Genomic DNA, 16375 nt, shown 5'->3' on the forward strand with positions numbered 1-16375 from the left:
CAAAGTCTGCGCAAAACAAGTCCAGTTTTAATTTTAAGTTTTGTAGTAAATGGGTAGCCCTCAGTTCCCTAGAAAGAATCTGTCTTAGAGTTTGCTCTCTGTTACTTTGTTACTTTGTACTGGTTAGTTTTGAGTGTCAACTTGCCACAAGCTGGAGTTATCACAGGGAAAGGGAGCCTCAGTTGTGGAAATGCCTTCTGGAGACCCAGCCATAAGGCATTTTCTCAACTAGTGATCAAGGTGGGAGGACCCAGCCCATTGTGGGTGGTGCCGTCCCTGGGCTGGTGGTCTTGGGTTCGGTAAGAAAGCAAGCTGAGCAAGCCAGGGGAAGCAAGCCAGTAACATCCCTCCATGGACTCTGCATCAGCTCCTGCTTCCTGACCTGCGTGAGTTCCAGTCCTGACTTCCTTTGGTGATGAACAGCAATGTGGAAGTGTGAGCTGAATAAACCCTTTCCTCCCCAACTTGCTTCTTGGTCATGATGTTTGTGCAGGAATAGAAACCCTGACTAAGACACTGACTAAAATACTTGGGAGGAAACCATTCATTTGATTTATAGGAGAGACTATCCTAGAGGGACGCCAAGGCTAGCTTACTGCCTAGTTTTCCCTGACTCACTCAGGCTGCTTTCTTATACAAACCAGGACCACCTCCATAGGGGTGACACCGCCCACAGTGGACTGGGTTCTTCTACATCAATCATTAATCAAGAAAATGCCCTGTAGATATGCTCATAAGCCAGTCTAATGGAGGCAGTTCTCAGCTGCTTGTCCCTTGTTCCAGATGACTGCACATGTAAACTTGACAAAAATCTCATCAACACAGTGGACCTTTGAGACCCAAACTACAGCAATGTATAAACTTATGGATGTAAATGTTTCTTTGGTCTACTTGATCCATTCATCTCTCTCTCTCTCTTAAAAAAAAAAAGACAATAAAGTAAAGAGTTTTAGCATTTACAAGAAGAAATGAAAAGGTTATAAGAAGGGATTTACGTAAAAGAAAAATGCTTTGAAATTTGCTTGGATGAATCTTTATTGAACTATAACAGTTTCTACTTATTTTTAATAGCATATTTTATAGGGATTTATTTATTTTTTGCTTTATATGTATGCTTACTTGCATTTATGTATGTGAAACACATGGTGCCCAGTACCCATAGAGGCCAGAGAAGAAAATCAGAATCCTTGGAACTAGAGTTATAGGTCGAAGCTGGAACTGAGTGGGGGTCCTTGGGGGAGCAGCACTCTTAATGGATGAGCCAGCTTTCCAGTTCTGGGTCTTCATTTCTTTGTAGACAGGTCAGCACCAAGGCCCACTGTCATGGCCCACCTTACCTACCTTGTTACTCAAAACTCAAACTGAGAGACTGCTGGGCAGCCACTAACAACAGCCTGTAGTATGCAAACCAAAGCCTGAAAGCCTGTATGCTTTCAGACCTGGGACCAAAGCTGGCTTCATGTGGGAGGGACTCAGGATGAGTTCATCTCAGTCCTTCAGGACAGGTGGCCACACACTAGGAAGAAAAGGTGGATGGAAGTAGGCTAGGGTCATCTTTATCTATCTAAATACACACACACACACACACACACACGCACGCACGCACGCACGCACGCACGCACGCACACACACACACTCACTCACTCACAAAGATTACCTTTCAGGTCTGAATGAAATCCCAGATGATGGCGCTGTTTGGGCTGGGAAAGTTGTAAGTTGAGCATTTTCTGCCACACTGGGTAAAGAATCACCGTCCGTTCTTCTGCTGTGTTTCACCGGTACCTATAATAACAAGTCGGTATTGGATTTGGTTTTTGTTTTTGTTTTGTTTCTTTTTTTAAGGTAGCAAAGGATTCTCATAACATAGCAAAGGGAGCTGCTGCCCCTGAGACTAACACCACAGACTGTCTGGAGGCCCCCTTTCATGGACCTCCTTGTCATAAGGGAACTAGTCAAGAATGAATCTGTCGGTGGCAATTCCAGGTAAAAAGAAAAGACTTGCTGGCCCAGAATAACCTAAACATTCTTTAGTATTCTATCTTCTGTGTCATAATGCACTATTTTTTTTTTGAGAAAATCCTTTGTGTACGTATCACGGTCACGTGGACGCCCCCCATCAGTCACTGTCCTTCTGTCGTATCTCCTAGCCTAGGCGGTCACACCACAGATAGACTTGAAGTGGCTCAACTCATGCTCCCGTGGCCTGCCTTCCTGTTTCCTGCTTAAGGTTCCTACTGTACCCATGGTCATGAAACCACACAATACTTCATGGAACGGTTTATTTTAGTTTATCCAATAGTTTATTTTTGTGTCTTGGTAGGGTTTATCTGGTAATAGCCAACAAATAACTAGCCCTACTCCATTACCCCGCTAGGTTTCTCACACACAGTGGGTCTCCATCGAGCCACATAGCTACTTAGCCTCTTCAACCACAAGGGCTATGACCGCCAACACCCCCACAGTACTCTGAGCTTTCAGAAATGACGGAGAGATGGGCAGAATCATGAACTGTCTTGGTTTTCTCCACACAAAAAGTAATCTTTTTTTCTCTTCTACAAAAACAAATATACTGATTTTTCTCCATGTTCTACTCATGGACTTAACCAGCTATAGATCAAAAATATTTGAAAATGATCAAATCTGGACTGTATTACAGACTTTTTCTGTCAACATCCCCTAATTGATATTACATTGCGTAAATATTAGAAGTAATCAAAATGTGGTTTAAAGTGTATGGGAAATTGTGTGAAGGTCGAATGTGTTAGTTTTCAAACCCGGGACAAATGGCTGAGGTGCCTGTTTACTCTATGGAAGCAGGCCTGGCCACCAGGTTCTCCCAGCTTCTCTCAGCTCAGCTGTTACAGGATATGGCTGGCATACCCTACTCCCTCCTCTAAACTTCTCCAGCGCAGGGGCTGGGCTTTCTCCAGCTGCCTTTCTCTCTATAATTCAACCATTTTGGTTACCTGTCCCTTTTGTCTGCTCTTTTGTGTTTCTCCGCTGTTGCCCCCTCTCTCCTCTCCATTCTCCCTTCCCCCCTCTCCCTCATGGCTCGGGTCATGACCACTCTGAGCTCACCCAGATGACCCTGCCTCTGGCTGTGCTCTCCCACATATTCATAATAAACGTTCTCCTCCACCATACATAGGAAGTGTCATGCAATTCCTTTTTGTTTGCTTTTTATATTCAATATGCAAATGCTACATTATTTTATGTAGCAGATTTAAGTAGTCATGGATTCAGTACCCACTGGGGTCCGGGAACCAACTTCTTGGGGACATTGCAGGACCACTCCACTAGGATTTCACATTTTAGGGAAAGATGATCCCTCAGAGGCTGAGGGACGGAGTGACAGCGACCATAGTCCCGTGGCCCTGATCGGGGAAGGCCTCATTGGCTCCCGCCTTCTTTCTGGATTTTCTTAACTATATGTTTTCCATGCTGCAATGAGCGTCTATCAAAAACTAGACTGACAGTTGAACGGTTACACTTTCAATGAAAACAACACCAGGAAAGGCTAAGTTTGATGGCCTGAGTTTTCATTCCCAGGATCAAGATGGTGGAAAGAGAGAGCTGCCTCTTTCAGTTGTCCCCTGACCTCCACATATGCATGCTGGAGCATGCATGGAGATGTATATGACATATGCATACCAAATCAATCAATCAAATGAATGAATGAATGAATGAATGAATGAATGAGTAATAAATAAGATGGAGGCAGGAGGAATTCAGATAAGGGAACTGATACCAGTAATTAATTATCGTAGATGATTAAAGAGGTGAGCTGTAATTCAGAAGACGCCCTTGGGCTTATTTTAACACCAGAACGGTGTAAAACAGGTCTAAACCACCGAGATAGTATTTCACTATAGAATCGTCCTAATGTCAGTTGGAGGTCACCCTGCCCTCATAACACCAGGTACAGTCTTTTCTTAGTTGTTTCCTACAAATAGCCAAGCTTTTAATCACTCACGGTCTTTGGTCTTTGAATCCTTCTTGTCATTTTACTGCCCATAAGATGAGTCTTTGAAAAATGGTGGGGAGAGTATCGGAATAATGCTGGGGCAGAATTTAGGGAGCAGTGGGTCTGGGATCTAAGCCCTGCAAAGTAAAAAAAAACAAAACAAAAAAAAAACAAAACAAAAAACAAAAAAAACAAAAAAAGAAAACAAAGTAGGTCTCTTGTTGCAATGTACAGACCCAGATTTAACATAAAGTTTTATTAGAACTTAAATTCAGCATTTAATTCAAGCGAGGACTTTGGACAATGTTGTTGTTGTTGTTGTTGTTGTTTTTGTTTGTGTGTGTGTTTGGTTTTGCCTGGGGATGACATAAAAGGGGGGTTGTGGGAGATTTGGTCTCTGAGATGTCAAGGTTACAGACTGAAAGCTGTTCCATTAATTAACTAGGTTCCCAGGTAAGGAAGGATAGCGCTCAAATTCTGGCTCGAGTCAACTGGATTATTTGGCAAGAGCCTTTGCTGAGACAGCGTGTGCTCCCAAAGGGAGTCAAGCGGAGGAGTTAAAGATGAGTCCTGATTTACCTGTTGAACTTGTGACCCAGAGACTCCAAAGCAGGGACACGGAGAAGTCACTGGATGTCCTTGTCTAGAGCGCAGAGGAACGTTTTGAGCTGCAGGTGTAGACTTGACAAACCATGATCAAAGCCATGGGATCTAAGGCTTTCCTCACCGGGGACAATGTGGGAAAAGTCAGACCCAGCTCTGCATGGCTCTGCTCTTTAGAGGCTGGCTCTAGGGAGAAAGACTGGAACTAGAGATGAGAACTGTGGACTACAAGAGCCACTGGCAGGAAAAGGAGCAGGAAAGGTGGCCTAGGAGTATCCATGTTTCTGATTCAAACACCGCAGAAGGAGGTGGTGAGATTTCAGTAGTGTCCATGCACTTAGAGACATGGGCCTCTGTGACTCTGGCAAGATCTGCATCATGGAGGAGGTAGGGATTTAAAAGCAGACGTGGCAGACCTGTACTTGGTCCCTACGTGTCATTCATTCTTTACTTCCTTATAAATAGAGTCCCCAGCTGCTCGTCAGACATTTAGTGTCCTGCAGTCAAAACTGTGTATCCCAGTCTTCCGGGCTAAATGTCAGCTAATGAGATATGCCCCCAAAGGGTCCTAGGTAACTTCCAGGAAGTGCCTGGAAGGGGGCAGTGAACTCTTCTAGGTTTCTCATTTCCTGTTGGCCGGAAAACTTAAGCAGCCATTTTGGTCCATGAAGTAGAAGTCACACACTAAGAATGGCAACTCATGACCGGACTAGAGAAGACTCACGACAGCCCGTTAGAAAGCTATCTCTAGACTGTTCAAATTCACCGTCACAGTTCATTCTGAATCTCTGTGACTCTGTCTCCTCCTCCTTAATGGTTGTGGGCTATAAATTAAGGAAAGCGAATTAAGAGAGTGATCAAAAATACGCTTGACTATGAACAGGAGAAGGAATGTGTGGTCAAGGGAGGTGGTTTTATTATTAATTTTGCTTGGCTTTTGTTGCTTTTTATATGTATATGATTGTGTGTATGTTTATGAATATACTTGATTATGTGTATAAAGATGATATGGGTACGGTTACGGAGATGTATATGGCCCGGCATCAAACTCCATCCTTCCTGTCTTTGGTGCTGGGATTCCCTGAGCTCTGGGGTTATAGGCCAGGGTTACAGGCATAAGCATCAAACCCAGATTCAAGGAAGGCTCTATTTTAAGTGGATTTTATGATCTTGACACATACGTTGATCAATACTTAATTGTTAGTTACAAGATTCCTTCTGGGTGATACACCCTAGAGAAATATCATCCAGAACCCTCAACTGACAGGAAATACCAGTGTGGAGAAAGGAAACAGGCAAAGGATTGCTCAAGACTCCTGAGAAGGCACAGTAGAAGAGCTCCAACCCGGACAGCCCAAGAAGGGAAAGGACAGTGTGACCACTTTAGTTTTCATGGCTAGAATGAGATGCTAGAAATAGCTAGCAGCTCTCTTGAGGATTCAGTTTGTAGGTAACTAGATGACATTAGGAGACTCAGGGGAGGGGTTGGGGATTTAGCTCAGTGGTAGAGCACTTGCCTAGTAAGCGCAAGGCCCTGCGTTCGGTCCCCAGCTGGGGGGGGGGGGGGCGGGGACTCAGGGGCTCTGAATCGGAATCCAAATCTTGTTGTGAATACTTACCTCCTTAAGAGGAGAAGACTGACCTTTAGAGACATGCTACTCTCTATGCTACCCCAAAAGGAATAGATGAATGACGCTTGTCAATCACATTGATGATTGACATAGAGAGATAAGCTGCTGTAGCGCCCCCACCCCTCCCCCAATATGGAGTGCAGATTCTTACACTCAGCCTGTCTGCTTTTCTAACTTAAAAAAAAAAACGAAAACAAAAAAACACTTTTCCTTTTTTTTTTAATCCTCTTTTTGGCTATTGGCCAAAACCCTGGCACTTCACCAATACTCCTGACATTCTTCCTCTTTCCCTAAATACCAGCTGCTGCGCAGTCCCTCCTGCAGCCACCCTTTGTCCCTGAAAGTGCCTTCGTCCTCGGACCTCAACTCAAAAGGCCGGCACTCTCTTCTCCTGGCCCTCCTCACAGCCGTCTCTGAGACTGACTGCTTATCCTCGCTGTGGTTACTTTCCTCTCCAATTCGAACAAAATGTTCCTTCCTCTTTCTGAGTCAATTTTAAAGTCTTTGATCAACAACACTGGGAAGCCACAAAAGGCAACCCCAGCTCCCTCCCCACAAGAACTACCTGAATTCTTTTAGAGAGCAGCTCCACAGCAAGCAAGGACCACCAAGCTAAGCCCCACCCCTAAAGGTTCATTTGCATTGTGGGGACCACGCCCTCCTCGGGCAGCCAAACCAGGAACTACCGGTGGTGGGGCCGGAGCCAGGCCGGGCTTGTCTAGGCTCCTGGGCTCGGTTTTTTCTTTTTCAAGATGTGAAATCGGGGATGACACAGACTTTCAAAAGTAAGAAGACAGCTTTATTCAAAGCTCAGAGAAGAAAGGGACACAGTCAAGAGAGACAGCCTGACACCGGGGTGAGGGCACTCAAAGACCCCAGTCACTGTTTAAAGGGCATAGTGAGTAGATGGGTCCCTATTTTGACCCATAGATTAGGTCGTATAATCATATTTTCCTACTGTGAATACCCCTTCCCCGTCCTGCATCTTATCTCACATCACACCCAGTTACCTAAGCATAAGGCGATAAACTGGGTAATCGACCTAAGAGTTCGCTTTAAGGGGACAACTTGCCTTACTGTGCACGCACCCTAAGGCGGCCTAGGTCGAATCGGCCTTTCTGTCCTTCTGTCTCACACCGGAATATATTGAGAACACACTCAAATAGGAACTGTTAATATTTGAATATTGTTAGGGGTGGAGAGCCATTAGTGTATGTGTAGTCCCGAGAGACCTGGGGTTGCTAGGGGAATTGTTTGAAGAGGGGCGTGTACAAAGTACTCGCAGGTGACACAGCTAGGCTGCCAAATGAATTAGAAAAGGAACGCCAGGTTTCCTGCCTCCAGAGCACATCTGCCTTTCATTCTGTGGGAAGGAAATCTGCAGGTACACACTGTCAATAGTTTGTTTGTTCTGAGTTAACCTTCGATCGAGGTGGTCAAGACTTGGTGGCCTTCACGTCTGAGAACCTGCCTCCTGCAGACAGAGAGGAGACAATGGCCACCTAATTAGAGGGGAAACTGCAATATTTAACTGCTCCGCCCCCACCCTGGCTGTTAGGAGACAGAAGACAAATTTACCATATTAATCCACTGTCTTCTCGGACTGCTGGTTCCGAGAGCAAAGTGCAATTTAAAGATTTAATTCTTTGTTCTTTGCCTGCATGTTGGGTGGCACAGACCCCAGCTACAAAACCCCTCCACAACATGTAGAGGGAATCTGCTAGGCCTGAAGCCTAGACTAACTTCTTTCTCTTCAGTCTTAAGCAGGTGGGTCCCTGTGTTGTTAATAATATCAGAATATCAGCCACACCCGTGGGGAAAGAGAGCACCAAACCAACACCAACATGGTTCCACTTGGTGAGGTTTTAGTGGGGGAAGGAGACAAAGGGAAGGGGCAAGAGAAAGAAGAGAAAAAAAGGGGGCTGGGGATTTAGCTCAGTGGTAGAGCGCTTGCCTAGGAAGCGCAAGGCCCTGGGTTCGGTCCCCAGCTCCGAAAAAAAGAACCAAAAAAAAAAAAAAAAAAAAAAAAAGAAGAGAAAAAAAGGCCTAGGGGGCAGGGAATCTGCCTTTTACTTGGAATGTGACTTAAAGGTTCCCAGGTGGAGGTGCGAATTGAACCAAAAGGTCTTCTGGGAAATGTATGGCCGTTGCCATGGCAACAGTGGCCAAAAAGGTGTCCACAGCTAGGGGCAATTCCTGATACCAACACCCTGACCTTCAGAAACCTACTCATTCTGACTCTTCTCCTTACATTCACAGACACTGGGGGCCCTGGGTGGCAACTCTCAGGGAGGCATGACTTAGGATCACAAAGCAGAGGGAGAAGACAGAAAGGAAAGTTCAATAGTGAATTGCTTGGCAGTCATGGTCACAACAGGGCTCCCGTCTTAGGGTAGGCAGAGCAGTGATAGTAAGTCTGGGGCAAAGACACCAAAGTCCACCTCAAGGCATAGGCAAGCACAGAGGCAGGGAGGAGGGCCTGGGGCCTTCATGGGCAAGCATAGCTGTGTTCTTTTTTTTTTTTTTTTTCTTTTCTTTTCTTTTTTTCGGAGCTGGGGACTGAACCCAGGGCCTTGCGCTTGCTAGGCAAGCGCTCTACCACTGAGCTAAATCCCCAACCCCTAAAGATTTATTTGTTTGTTTTATGTAAGTACACGGTACACTGTCATTGTCTTCAGGCACACTGAAAGATCGGGTTCCATTACAGATGGTTGTGAGCGACCATGTGGTTGCCAGGAATTGAACTCAGCACCTCTGGAAGAGCAGTCAGGGCTCTTAACTGCTGAGCCACCTCTCTAGCCCAGGCAGCTGTGTTCTTAACAAGTTTCTGAAAAACTGTATTTCCTCAGCTCGTTCATGTTGGTAAGCAGCCAAGGGAAACACAGATAAAGAACTAAGCACATGTATGAAACTGTAGGGCTCATCATATACAAGTCCTGACAAGAGAATACCCTAAGTGTCGGGTATATGTTTTTCCATGTAATGCACAGAACGAACTGTAGGGGTATTCACGCTCTCCTGTGAGAAGTCAATTAACCTCCTTAATGCCACAGCTAGCAGTGACAAAAGTCTGGCGGGCTTCCTCAAAGCCCACACCCTCAACCAGTCCATGTCCAGATCAGAAAGGAATAGCTTGACTGATCTTAATGCTGGCCCAAGCATGGCTACGGATATTTGATATTTCTCATCGGGCTGGAATCGATTCAGTACTCAATGTACAGGGGAGGAAGCCAGTTCTGGGGTCTGATGTTCATGCTGCCCACTGTCTACGCTGTCCACAGGACTACTCTGGTGGCCATCTTCACAGGGGCCCTTGAGCTCCCAGCACCCAACAGTCATAATGTCCTCTCTGAATCTTAGAAATGTGGTTGATGTTGCCTCAGATCATTGAACTACTCTGACAAGAAGGAAACACTTAATGCTCTCCAGGTGCTATTTACACCTTCTCCAACCAGCTGGGACGGATTGGACTAAGTAGGAAATTCAGTGCAAACCAGAGATGGGTTTTTGTTTTTGTTTGTTTGTTTGTTTGTTTTAACCCCACATGTTATTCATTCAGTGTGCAATCACCAAGAACTCACTACCTCCCTGGCCTTGGGTTGTGACCCAGACTTGGAGTCATGGAGACCCCCTCACCCTTCAACTCATGTCCTCGTGACTGGGTGATTTAGCCAGAGGAGGGTGTGCTCACCGACTGGGGAGGCCATGTGGGCAGAGGGCTGCTTGGTGTCGTGAAGCTGATTCAGTAGCTCCTGCACTCGCTGGAAGGCCTCCAGCTTCACGCTGCGCTCCTGAGCGAGCCGGTTTCTCATCTGAGGAGAGAGGGCAGGGAACGGACATGCTGTGTGGTGGTTTCTTTAGTGCCCTTGGTTCGCAGGTGACTTCTGAGGGAGAGTATAGGCCCAAGGCTACTCCATGATGAACAGTCTTCAGAATCCTGGACAGGCTGAACTTAGACCGGAATCAACAGCTTTGGTAAACTGAACAAAAGAGGGCCAAAACCCATCTGTGCAATCCCTCCTTTGTTCATCTACAACTTTATGCATGTTTTAAAAAGTTATTTGTTTTTACCTATTTATGTATTTGTACCTGAGTGTCCGTGTGTCTGTGTCTGGGCCACCTGCATGCCATGGTGCCTATGTGAGAGTCAGAGGACAACTTGTGGGAACTGATTCTTTCCTTCAACCCATGTGGCTGCAGTGGGTCAAACTCAGGTCATCGAATTGGGAGGCAAGCACCTTTACCCAGTGTTTCTAACATTTTTCCTTTCTATTGGGTGAGTAGAAGGAAGGTAGAGCCCAGGAAGTCTGAGAAGTACTAGAAGAGGAAATAGGCAGGCTTACTAAGGACTGCCGTGCATACAACGTCTTTGTCAGAGTCAACCGTTAGTGAGAGGGTTGAGTCCAGTCTACCTATCTGTTTCTGAGGCTTGTCTACACTCAAGGGCCCAGTGGGGTCCACCACAACCACAGACCCTAACCCCTGTTGAAAGTTGGCTATCAGTCCCTATTTTGGGATTTAGTTTGCAGTCGAATTATTAATTATCCAGGTATGGGGTTTCTACCTACCTTAGACCATTTGTGTTCCCGAATGAAAGACATAGCCTTTATATATCTTTTTTTTCCCTCCGGAGCTGAGGACCGAACCCAGGGCCTTGCGCTTGCTAGGCAAGCGCTCTACCACTGAGCTAAATCCCCAACCCGCCTTTATATTTTTTAATATGCTTCAGGTAGCACAGTAGCTGGACAACTGCCTACTTTCCGAGATGTTAGAATCTACCTTCCTACCCACAACCCAAGTTATTACTTACTATGTTTCCTATGGGCTGCTCTTACCTCCAATCAGCCGGCCCACAGGGCCATGTGTTTATATGACTCCGCTAATCCATGGTGGCTCTCCTTTCTCCTCTCTGGCACACTTCTATCTCACGGCTGCTACTCTCTGCTTCTCTCAAGCCTGCCAAACCTTAGGCCCACCTATGTCTCTTCTGCCCAGCTATTGGCTGTTGGCATCTTTATTCGCCAATCACTATTAACTGGGGGGGGGGGGGCAGGGTCACTCAGTATCTTATGGGCAGACTCCTCTCTGGGGCACCAGTCTTGGGGGCCCCAAATTAGCCTTGGAATACAAGCAGCATTAGAGCAGCCCACTACATGAGTTATCTAATCTCCCCTCACAACCTAGGAAGAAAGGTCATGAAAAATATCAAAGTCACCCAGCCACAGTTAAAGCTTGGGGCACGATTCCAAAACCTATGCTCTAAGTAACCTTTCCAGGCACAGTGAACAAACAAGGGTTTTCTCTGAAGTCAGCCAGCCATTTGCCATCCATGAAGATGGAGCTTAGAGATAGCCCAAAAAAGTCACTGCTGTTCCTGGTCACATGCCTGATGGCCTTTTGCTGCCACTTGGGGTGGAGAAGCCCATAGGCGCAAGGGCTGTCAGAGAGGGAGAGAAGTAACTGAGAAAGGGCTAGCAGTTTTGATGGTCATGTGTCTTGATTGAGAAAAATCTCAAGATACTTATTTTAATTGCATCAGAATTGCTGCCATTAAATAAATAACAATTAAGCAATAATAATTAAAATAACAATTAATGTAGGATTATAGTTTGAATGTGAAGTGTCTTACTACATAGCTCACGTGTTAAAACACTTGGTTCCCAGCTTGTGTTTTACAAGGCTGCAGAAACTTAAGATGACAGAACCTAAATGGAGGAAGTAGGTCACAGAGTCAAGTTTCATAGTCTGGCTCTATTTCTCATCCCCTCTCTGCTTCCTGATGGGGGTGTGATATTACCGCCAGTCTTATACTTCTCCATCTTTACCTCGATGAACTGTATCCCCCAAAACCATTAGCCAATGGACTATATCCCCTTAAACTGTGAGCCAAATCCCCTCAAACTGTGAGCTGAAAGAAACCCTTTTTCCCTTAAGTTGCTCTTGTCAGTTATTTTGTCACAGCGATAGGAAAATATAACACAGGTAACTAGTTCTATATGAGCATGTTTGAAGGAAGGATATGGGCATTATACCACTCCTTCCTAGTCAGCACCTGGTAGAACAAAGGACTGGGCAAGCAGGATTTTAATTAATGGTTATTATAAGGTTAATACCTGGATCATTTCTTTTTTTCTAGCTTTGGGAGAAAAAGTAGCTTCCCGGGCTGATGTGACCTCCTGAGTTACCTAAAAGGTTAGTACCAAAAGGTCTGTCTGAAGCAGGCTCCATGGAATCTTGCACCTTCTGGGATTACTATATAGCAGGGGCCTTCTGATAAAAATAAAACAGGCCAATAAGATAGGTGCAGCTCCCCTGTAAGACTCAGTGGGTGAGTCCTAGCAAGGCGGGAAGGGTTCATTTTTTTGTAGGTGTTTTCTCTATGTAGCTTAGATTGACTTTAAACTCAGGCAAGCCTCATGCCTCAGTGTCCCTGGTGCTGGGATTACAGACATGAGTCATCATGCCCAGTTCATGGATGTGAAATTCCAATTTTCTTTTACTCTGCAACAGCTCATCTCCTCTCTCCATTTCCTTGAAAGTATCTTATCCAGCACTCCCTTAATTCAATTTAATTCTCTTCACAGAACTTCTAGAGCCCTTGAAACCCTTAACCAATAATAGTTCAATTTAATTTTCAAATTGCTTTTCTGTCTGTTGTTATCTCTAGTGGATGAATTAAGGGCTTTATTCACCCTCGGATATGTGTAAAGCACCTTCTGTGTCAGGTTTTATTGAATTACCTTCTGCAATCTGCTTACCGAGGTCAAATTAATCCATGCGTGCATTACAACAACCCCTTTCTATTCCCCCAGGGGTACAGTTATAAAAATTGTGTCTGAAATCCACTTTTGCTTTTCATGTTTGACTTTATATTTCTGGACACGGTGGACTAAAAATCTCTTATTACAGCTTTCACAGGCTTGCTTCTCTTCCAAGGTATAGCTCATAGCTCTCTAGAAGACCCCAGTTCAGAGGTAAACATGTCCCCAGGACACCGGGACTCTGAGCCTGCAACAGTCTTGCCTAAGCAGTTGCCCCAGGGTGGCATACAGAGAACCTTGTCCCGGAAACGGGAACCGACAGAGTAGAGAGAATGCTGTGACGGGAGCAAAGAGTCCCAGGAAACGGACATTCCACGGAGGGAGGCCGTTAGGGTGAGGCCCAGCAGCCCTCACCTGCTTCAGGTCTCTGTCCATCTTCTGCTGCTGCAGCTGGCCTCGCTTCGAAGCCCGCTCAGCCTCTTCTGTCAGGAGCTGCAGTTTTTGCTCTTTTTGCTCCACGTCTTTCAGGAGCGTCTCCATGCCAGATGTTTTTATGATATCCAGCTGCTGCCGAGTGACCGTGTCTTGCGTCACTCTGTGCTCCAACTCCCTCAGCAGTTGGGCCTGCAGCAAGGGAGGGCCAAGGCAAGAAAGAAAGCAGGCAGCAGCAGGCTGAGCAGGGGCGACTGAGGCAGTGTACTCACAGCTGCCAATGAGTACAAGCTGTATTTGCACTGCCATGAAGTCTTTCTCATGGGGACCAGCAATGAGTCCCCCCTCACCTCTGAGGAGGCAAGGGCCCTTCATAGAAACATTAGTGATGAAGGGTGCTTCTGACTTGGGCTCTGTTTTCATTCTCAAAACGTGTCTGGGAAACCAGATTCTAGATAGTTAAAGACAGAAAAATGGAGCTGGGCTGTGAGCCTGACAGAGCTATGAGGTAAGACACTGTCTCAATAACAACAACAAAAAATAAAAATGGCAAGGAAGAAAGAAGAGAGAGGTAGAAGGAGGAGGAGGAAGAGGAAGTTTAGTGCTGACTTGGAATTTGTTTATATTCCAGCTGAATGAAAATGAGGACATGACCACTCCTGGGTACAGTTGAGGAGAAGTTTTTATTATAGATATGAGGGTGAGAACGGCTGGAGGCATCTGGAAGAGTCCAGAGCAGGGAGAGAAAGTAGTGGACTAGACATGGCCAGTAGACTGAACCAAGTCGTCAGAGAAGGGTGGGGAAGAGTGAGAGAGGAAGAGAAGAAAGATGGAGTAATAGAGAGGGACCGAGAGAGAGAGTCAAGTGACCAAGAGAGGAGGAGAGTATGTAGCCAAAATGGCTGGGTTATATAGACAAGAAAGAAGCTGCAGGAAGGGGAGGGAAGCTTGAGGGGCTTGGGGGAGGAGTGCTGAGAGCAGCCAGGACTCTGGACAGGGTACAGATGCCGGGAGAGCCTGTGGTGACACGTTGATAGGCACCTCAGTTAGCCATTTATCCTGAGTCTCTCTAGGAACTAACTGCAGGTTTCTCTCAAGTCAGTGGTATTCCGGGTTGCACTGTGTTCCTTCTTATGACCGCACTCGGGCTGGCTACCTCTGGGGCTCTAGGTACCTGGGTCTCATTCTGCCACCACAGCTTCCTGTTGTCAGTCTGAGCTTTGGTCAGGGCTTGCCTTGCAGCCAGGAGCTGTTGATGAAGTAAAGCCACTTCTTGCTCCGCCATTAGCTTGATTCGCAAGCACTCCTTTTTACTGTGAATAGATTCCTGCCAGCAGTGCAAACACAGAGGGAGAGGAAGTAAGCTGCTTTTCTGTGGTTTTAGTCTGAAGCCTTAGCTAAGACCTCACGCAAGGGCCCTTCTTCAGCACTGCCTAGAGTGGAGCTCTTGATGGTCGGTCATTGATTGTGTTGTGTGAATCTAGTTATGGATGGCCCAACAGACCAGAGTAAATCCAGATTCCAGGAAAGTGCAGCTTCTCAAACCAATACCAATATGTGCTCTGTGTTCCATGTGTTTAAAGCAGATTTTCCTCTTACTTTTTTGTTACTTCATTTCCCTCAGATTATCAAAGATAAAATCCAAAGCTAGCAGCCTCAAGCCTTTAATAAAATCTCCTTTCTGCCTCGTCTCTTCAACTTTCTTAAGCACCATTCTTTCATCTCCACGGCTGGTTGCACCTGTCTGTTTTCTATTTCTTCCAACACTCTAAGGTTGCCTATTCCCAGGGGGGAAAAAGGTCAATTGCCAATTGCCAGATTCTTTAGCAAGGCTGGGCATGCCACCTGCCATCATTGTGGCAGCTGCAGAAACACTGTGTGTGTGTGTGTGTGTGTGTGTGTGTGTGTGTGTGTCGTGCATGTGGTATGTGGTGTGCATGTGGTGTAGGGTGTGTGTGTATGTGTGTGTGTTGCATATGGTATGGCGTGTGTGTGTGGTGTGCATGTGGTATGGTGTGTGCGTTGTGTGGTGTGTTGTGCATATGGTGTGGGGTGTGCAGGGAAGGGGCCTCACATCAACACGTACCTTCTCTGCCATGCTCAGCTGACCTCTGAGGTGTGCCTGCTGCACAGCCAGCCGCCAGCGGCCCAGGCTCCGAGCTTTGCACAGTAGAGCAGCCAGGGTGCAGCTGTTGTCCTGTTCCAAGGCACACAGTTGCTCCTGCCAAGAAGGCCTACTTTTAGAACAGGCCACTCTCGGTCCTTTTCCCTAACACCAGAAACATGCCTTCCAGAAATACACATTATCATGTGGAGCCCCACCCCAGGACTCCTTTAAACATGTCTAACCCCATTGGAATTCTAAACAGATCAGTGGTGGGCTGGGAGCTAGGAAGAAAGGCAGCACAGGTTCACGTACTTCAGCTGGTGCTTTGGCTGCGTTCTCTTTTGTTTCTCCCTCAGGTCTGGCAGAGCCCCAGGTTTTCTTTAGCTGCTTCACGTTGGCAATCCCTTCAGCTCTCACTTCACCGATGAGCTCACACACTTTCTGGATCAAATTAAACTGATTCTCATCCAGCTTCTCCTGAAAATTGCAGACTCAGGTCAAGAAGTCCAATGCATTTGAGGGCGTGAAGGGCAGGGTTGGCAGTTTTTGTCATGGGAATTACAAGGCAGGCACATTAGAGGCTGATAGCCAGCAGGGCTTCGTCTTTTGTTCACCTATAGGTCCTAGAACATGCCTCATTTGTCAACACCTTCTGGCACATTGAGCCGGGACAGTGGGACGAGCCCTGGGAGGTGACAGAGAAAAATCTACTAGCTAGGTCAGGTTAGATTGGGAAAGGTGGATTTATGGCTCCCAGGCTGACGTAGAATCTGATGAGTCCTTATTGTGGATGAGCCTCCTTAGGCTCCAGTGTAAATCTGAAGATGAGATGTTCTGTCCTGAGTGGCTGTGGCTAATGGCTGATGATGTCACAGAA

The 16375-nt window shown here is 46.3% G+C and overlaps 1 protein-coding gene across 2 annotated transcripts in view; it reads right to left on the reverse strand.

Moving 5' to 3' along the window:
* Nucleotides 1-1017: 1017 nt before the first annotated feature.
* The window catches only part of Ccdc162 (coiled-coil domain containing 162), a 192940-nt gene continuing 177582 nt past the window's right edge, over nucleotides 1018-16375 (reverse strand). Inside the window, exons 41-48 of one of the 2 annotated variants that reach the window (XM_039099214.2) lie at nucleotides 15811-15975; nucleotides 15478-15612; nucleotides 14566-14718; nucleotides 13374-13583; nucleotides 9890-10010; nucleotides 3974-4101; nucleotides 1658-1782; nucleotides 1018-1516 (exon numbers count right to left, since the gene is read on the reverse strand). In XM_039099214.2, the coding sequence (XP_038955142.1) occupies nucleotides 1489-1516; nucleotides 1658-1782; nucleotides 3974-4101; nucleotides 9890-10010; nucleotides 13374-13583; nucleotides 14566-14718; nucleotides 15478-15612; nucleotides 15811-15975 (1065 nt within the window). In that variant the 3' untranslated portion in view covers nucleotides 1018-1488. The remainder of the gene's footprint in view (nucleotides 1517-1657; nucleotides 1783-3973; nucleotides 4102-9889; nucleotides 10011-13373; nucleotides 13584-14565; nucleotides 14719-15477; nucleotides 15613-15810; nucleotides 15976-16375) is intronic. The other variant, XR_005497567.2, reaches the window with a different exon arrangement.

The sequence above is a fragment of the Rattus norvegicus genome, chromosome 20 (assembly GCF_036323735.1).
Source record: "Rattus norvegicus strain BN/NHsdMcwi chromosome 20, GRCr8, whole genome shotgun sequence".
NCBI classification, from domain to species: domain Eukaryota; kingdom Metazoa; phylum Chordata; class Mammalia; order Rodentia; family Muridae; genus Rattus; species Rattus norvegicus.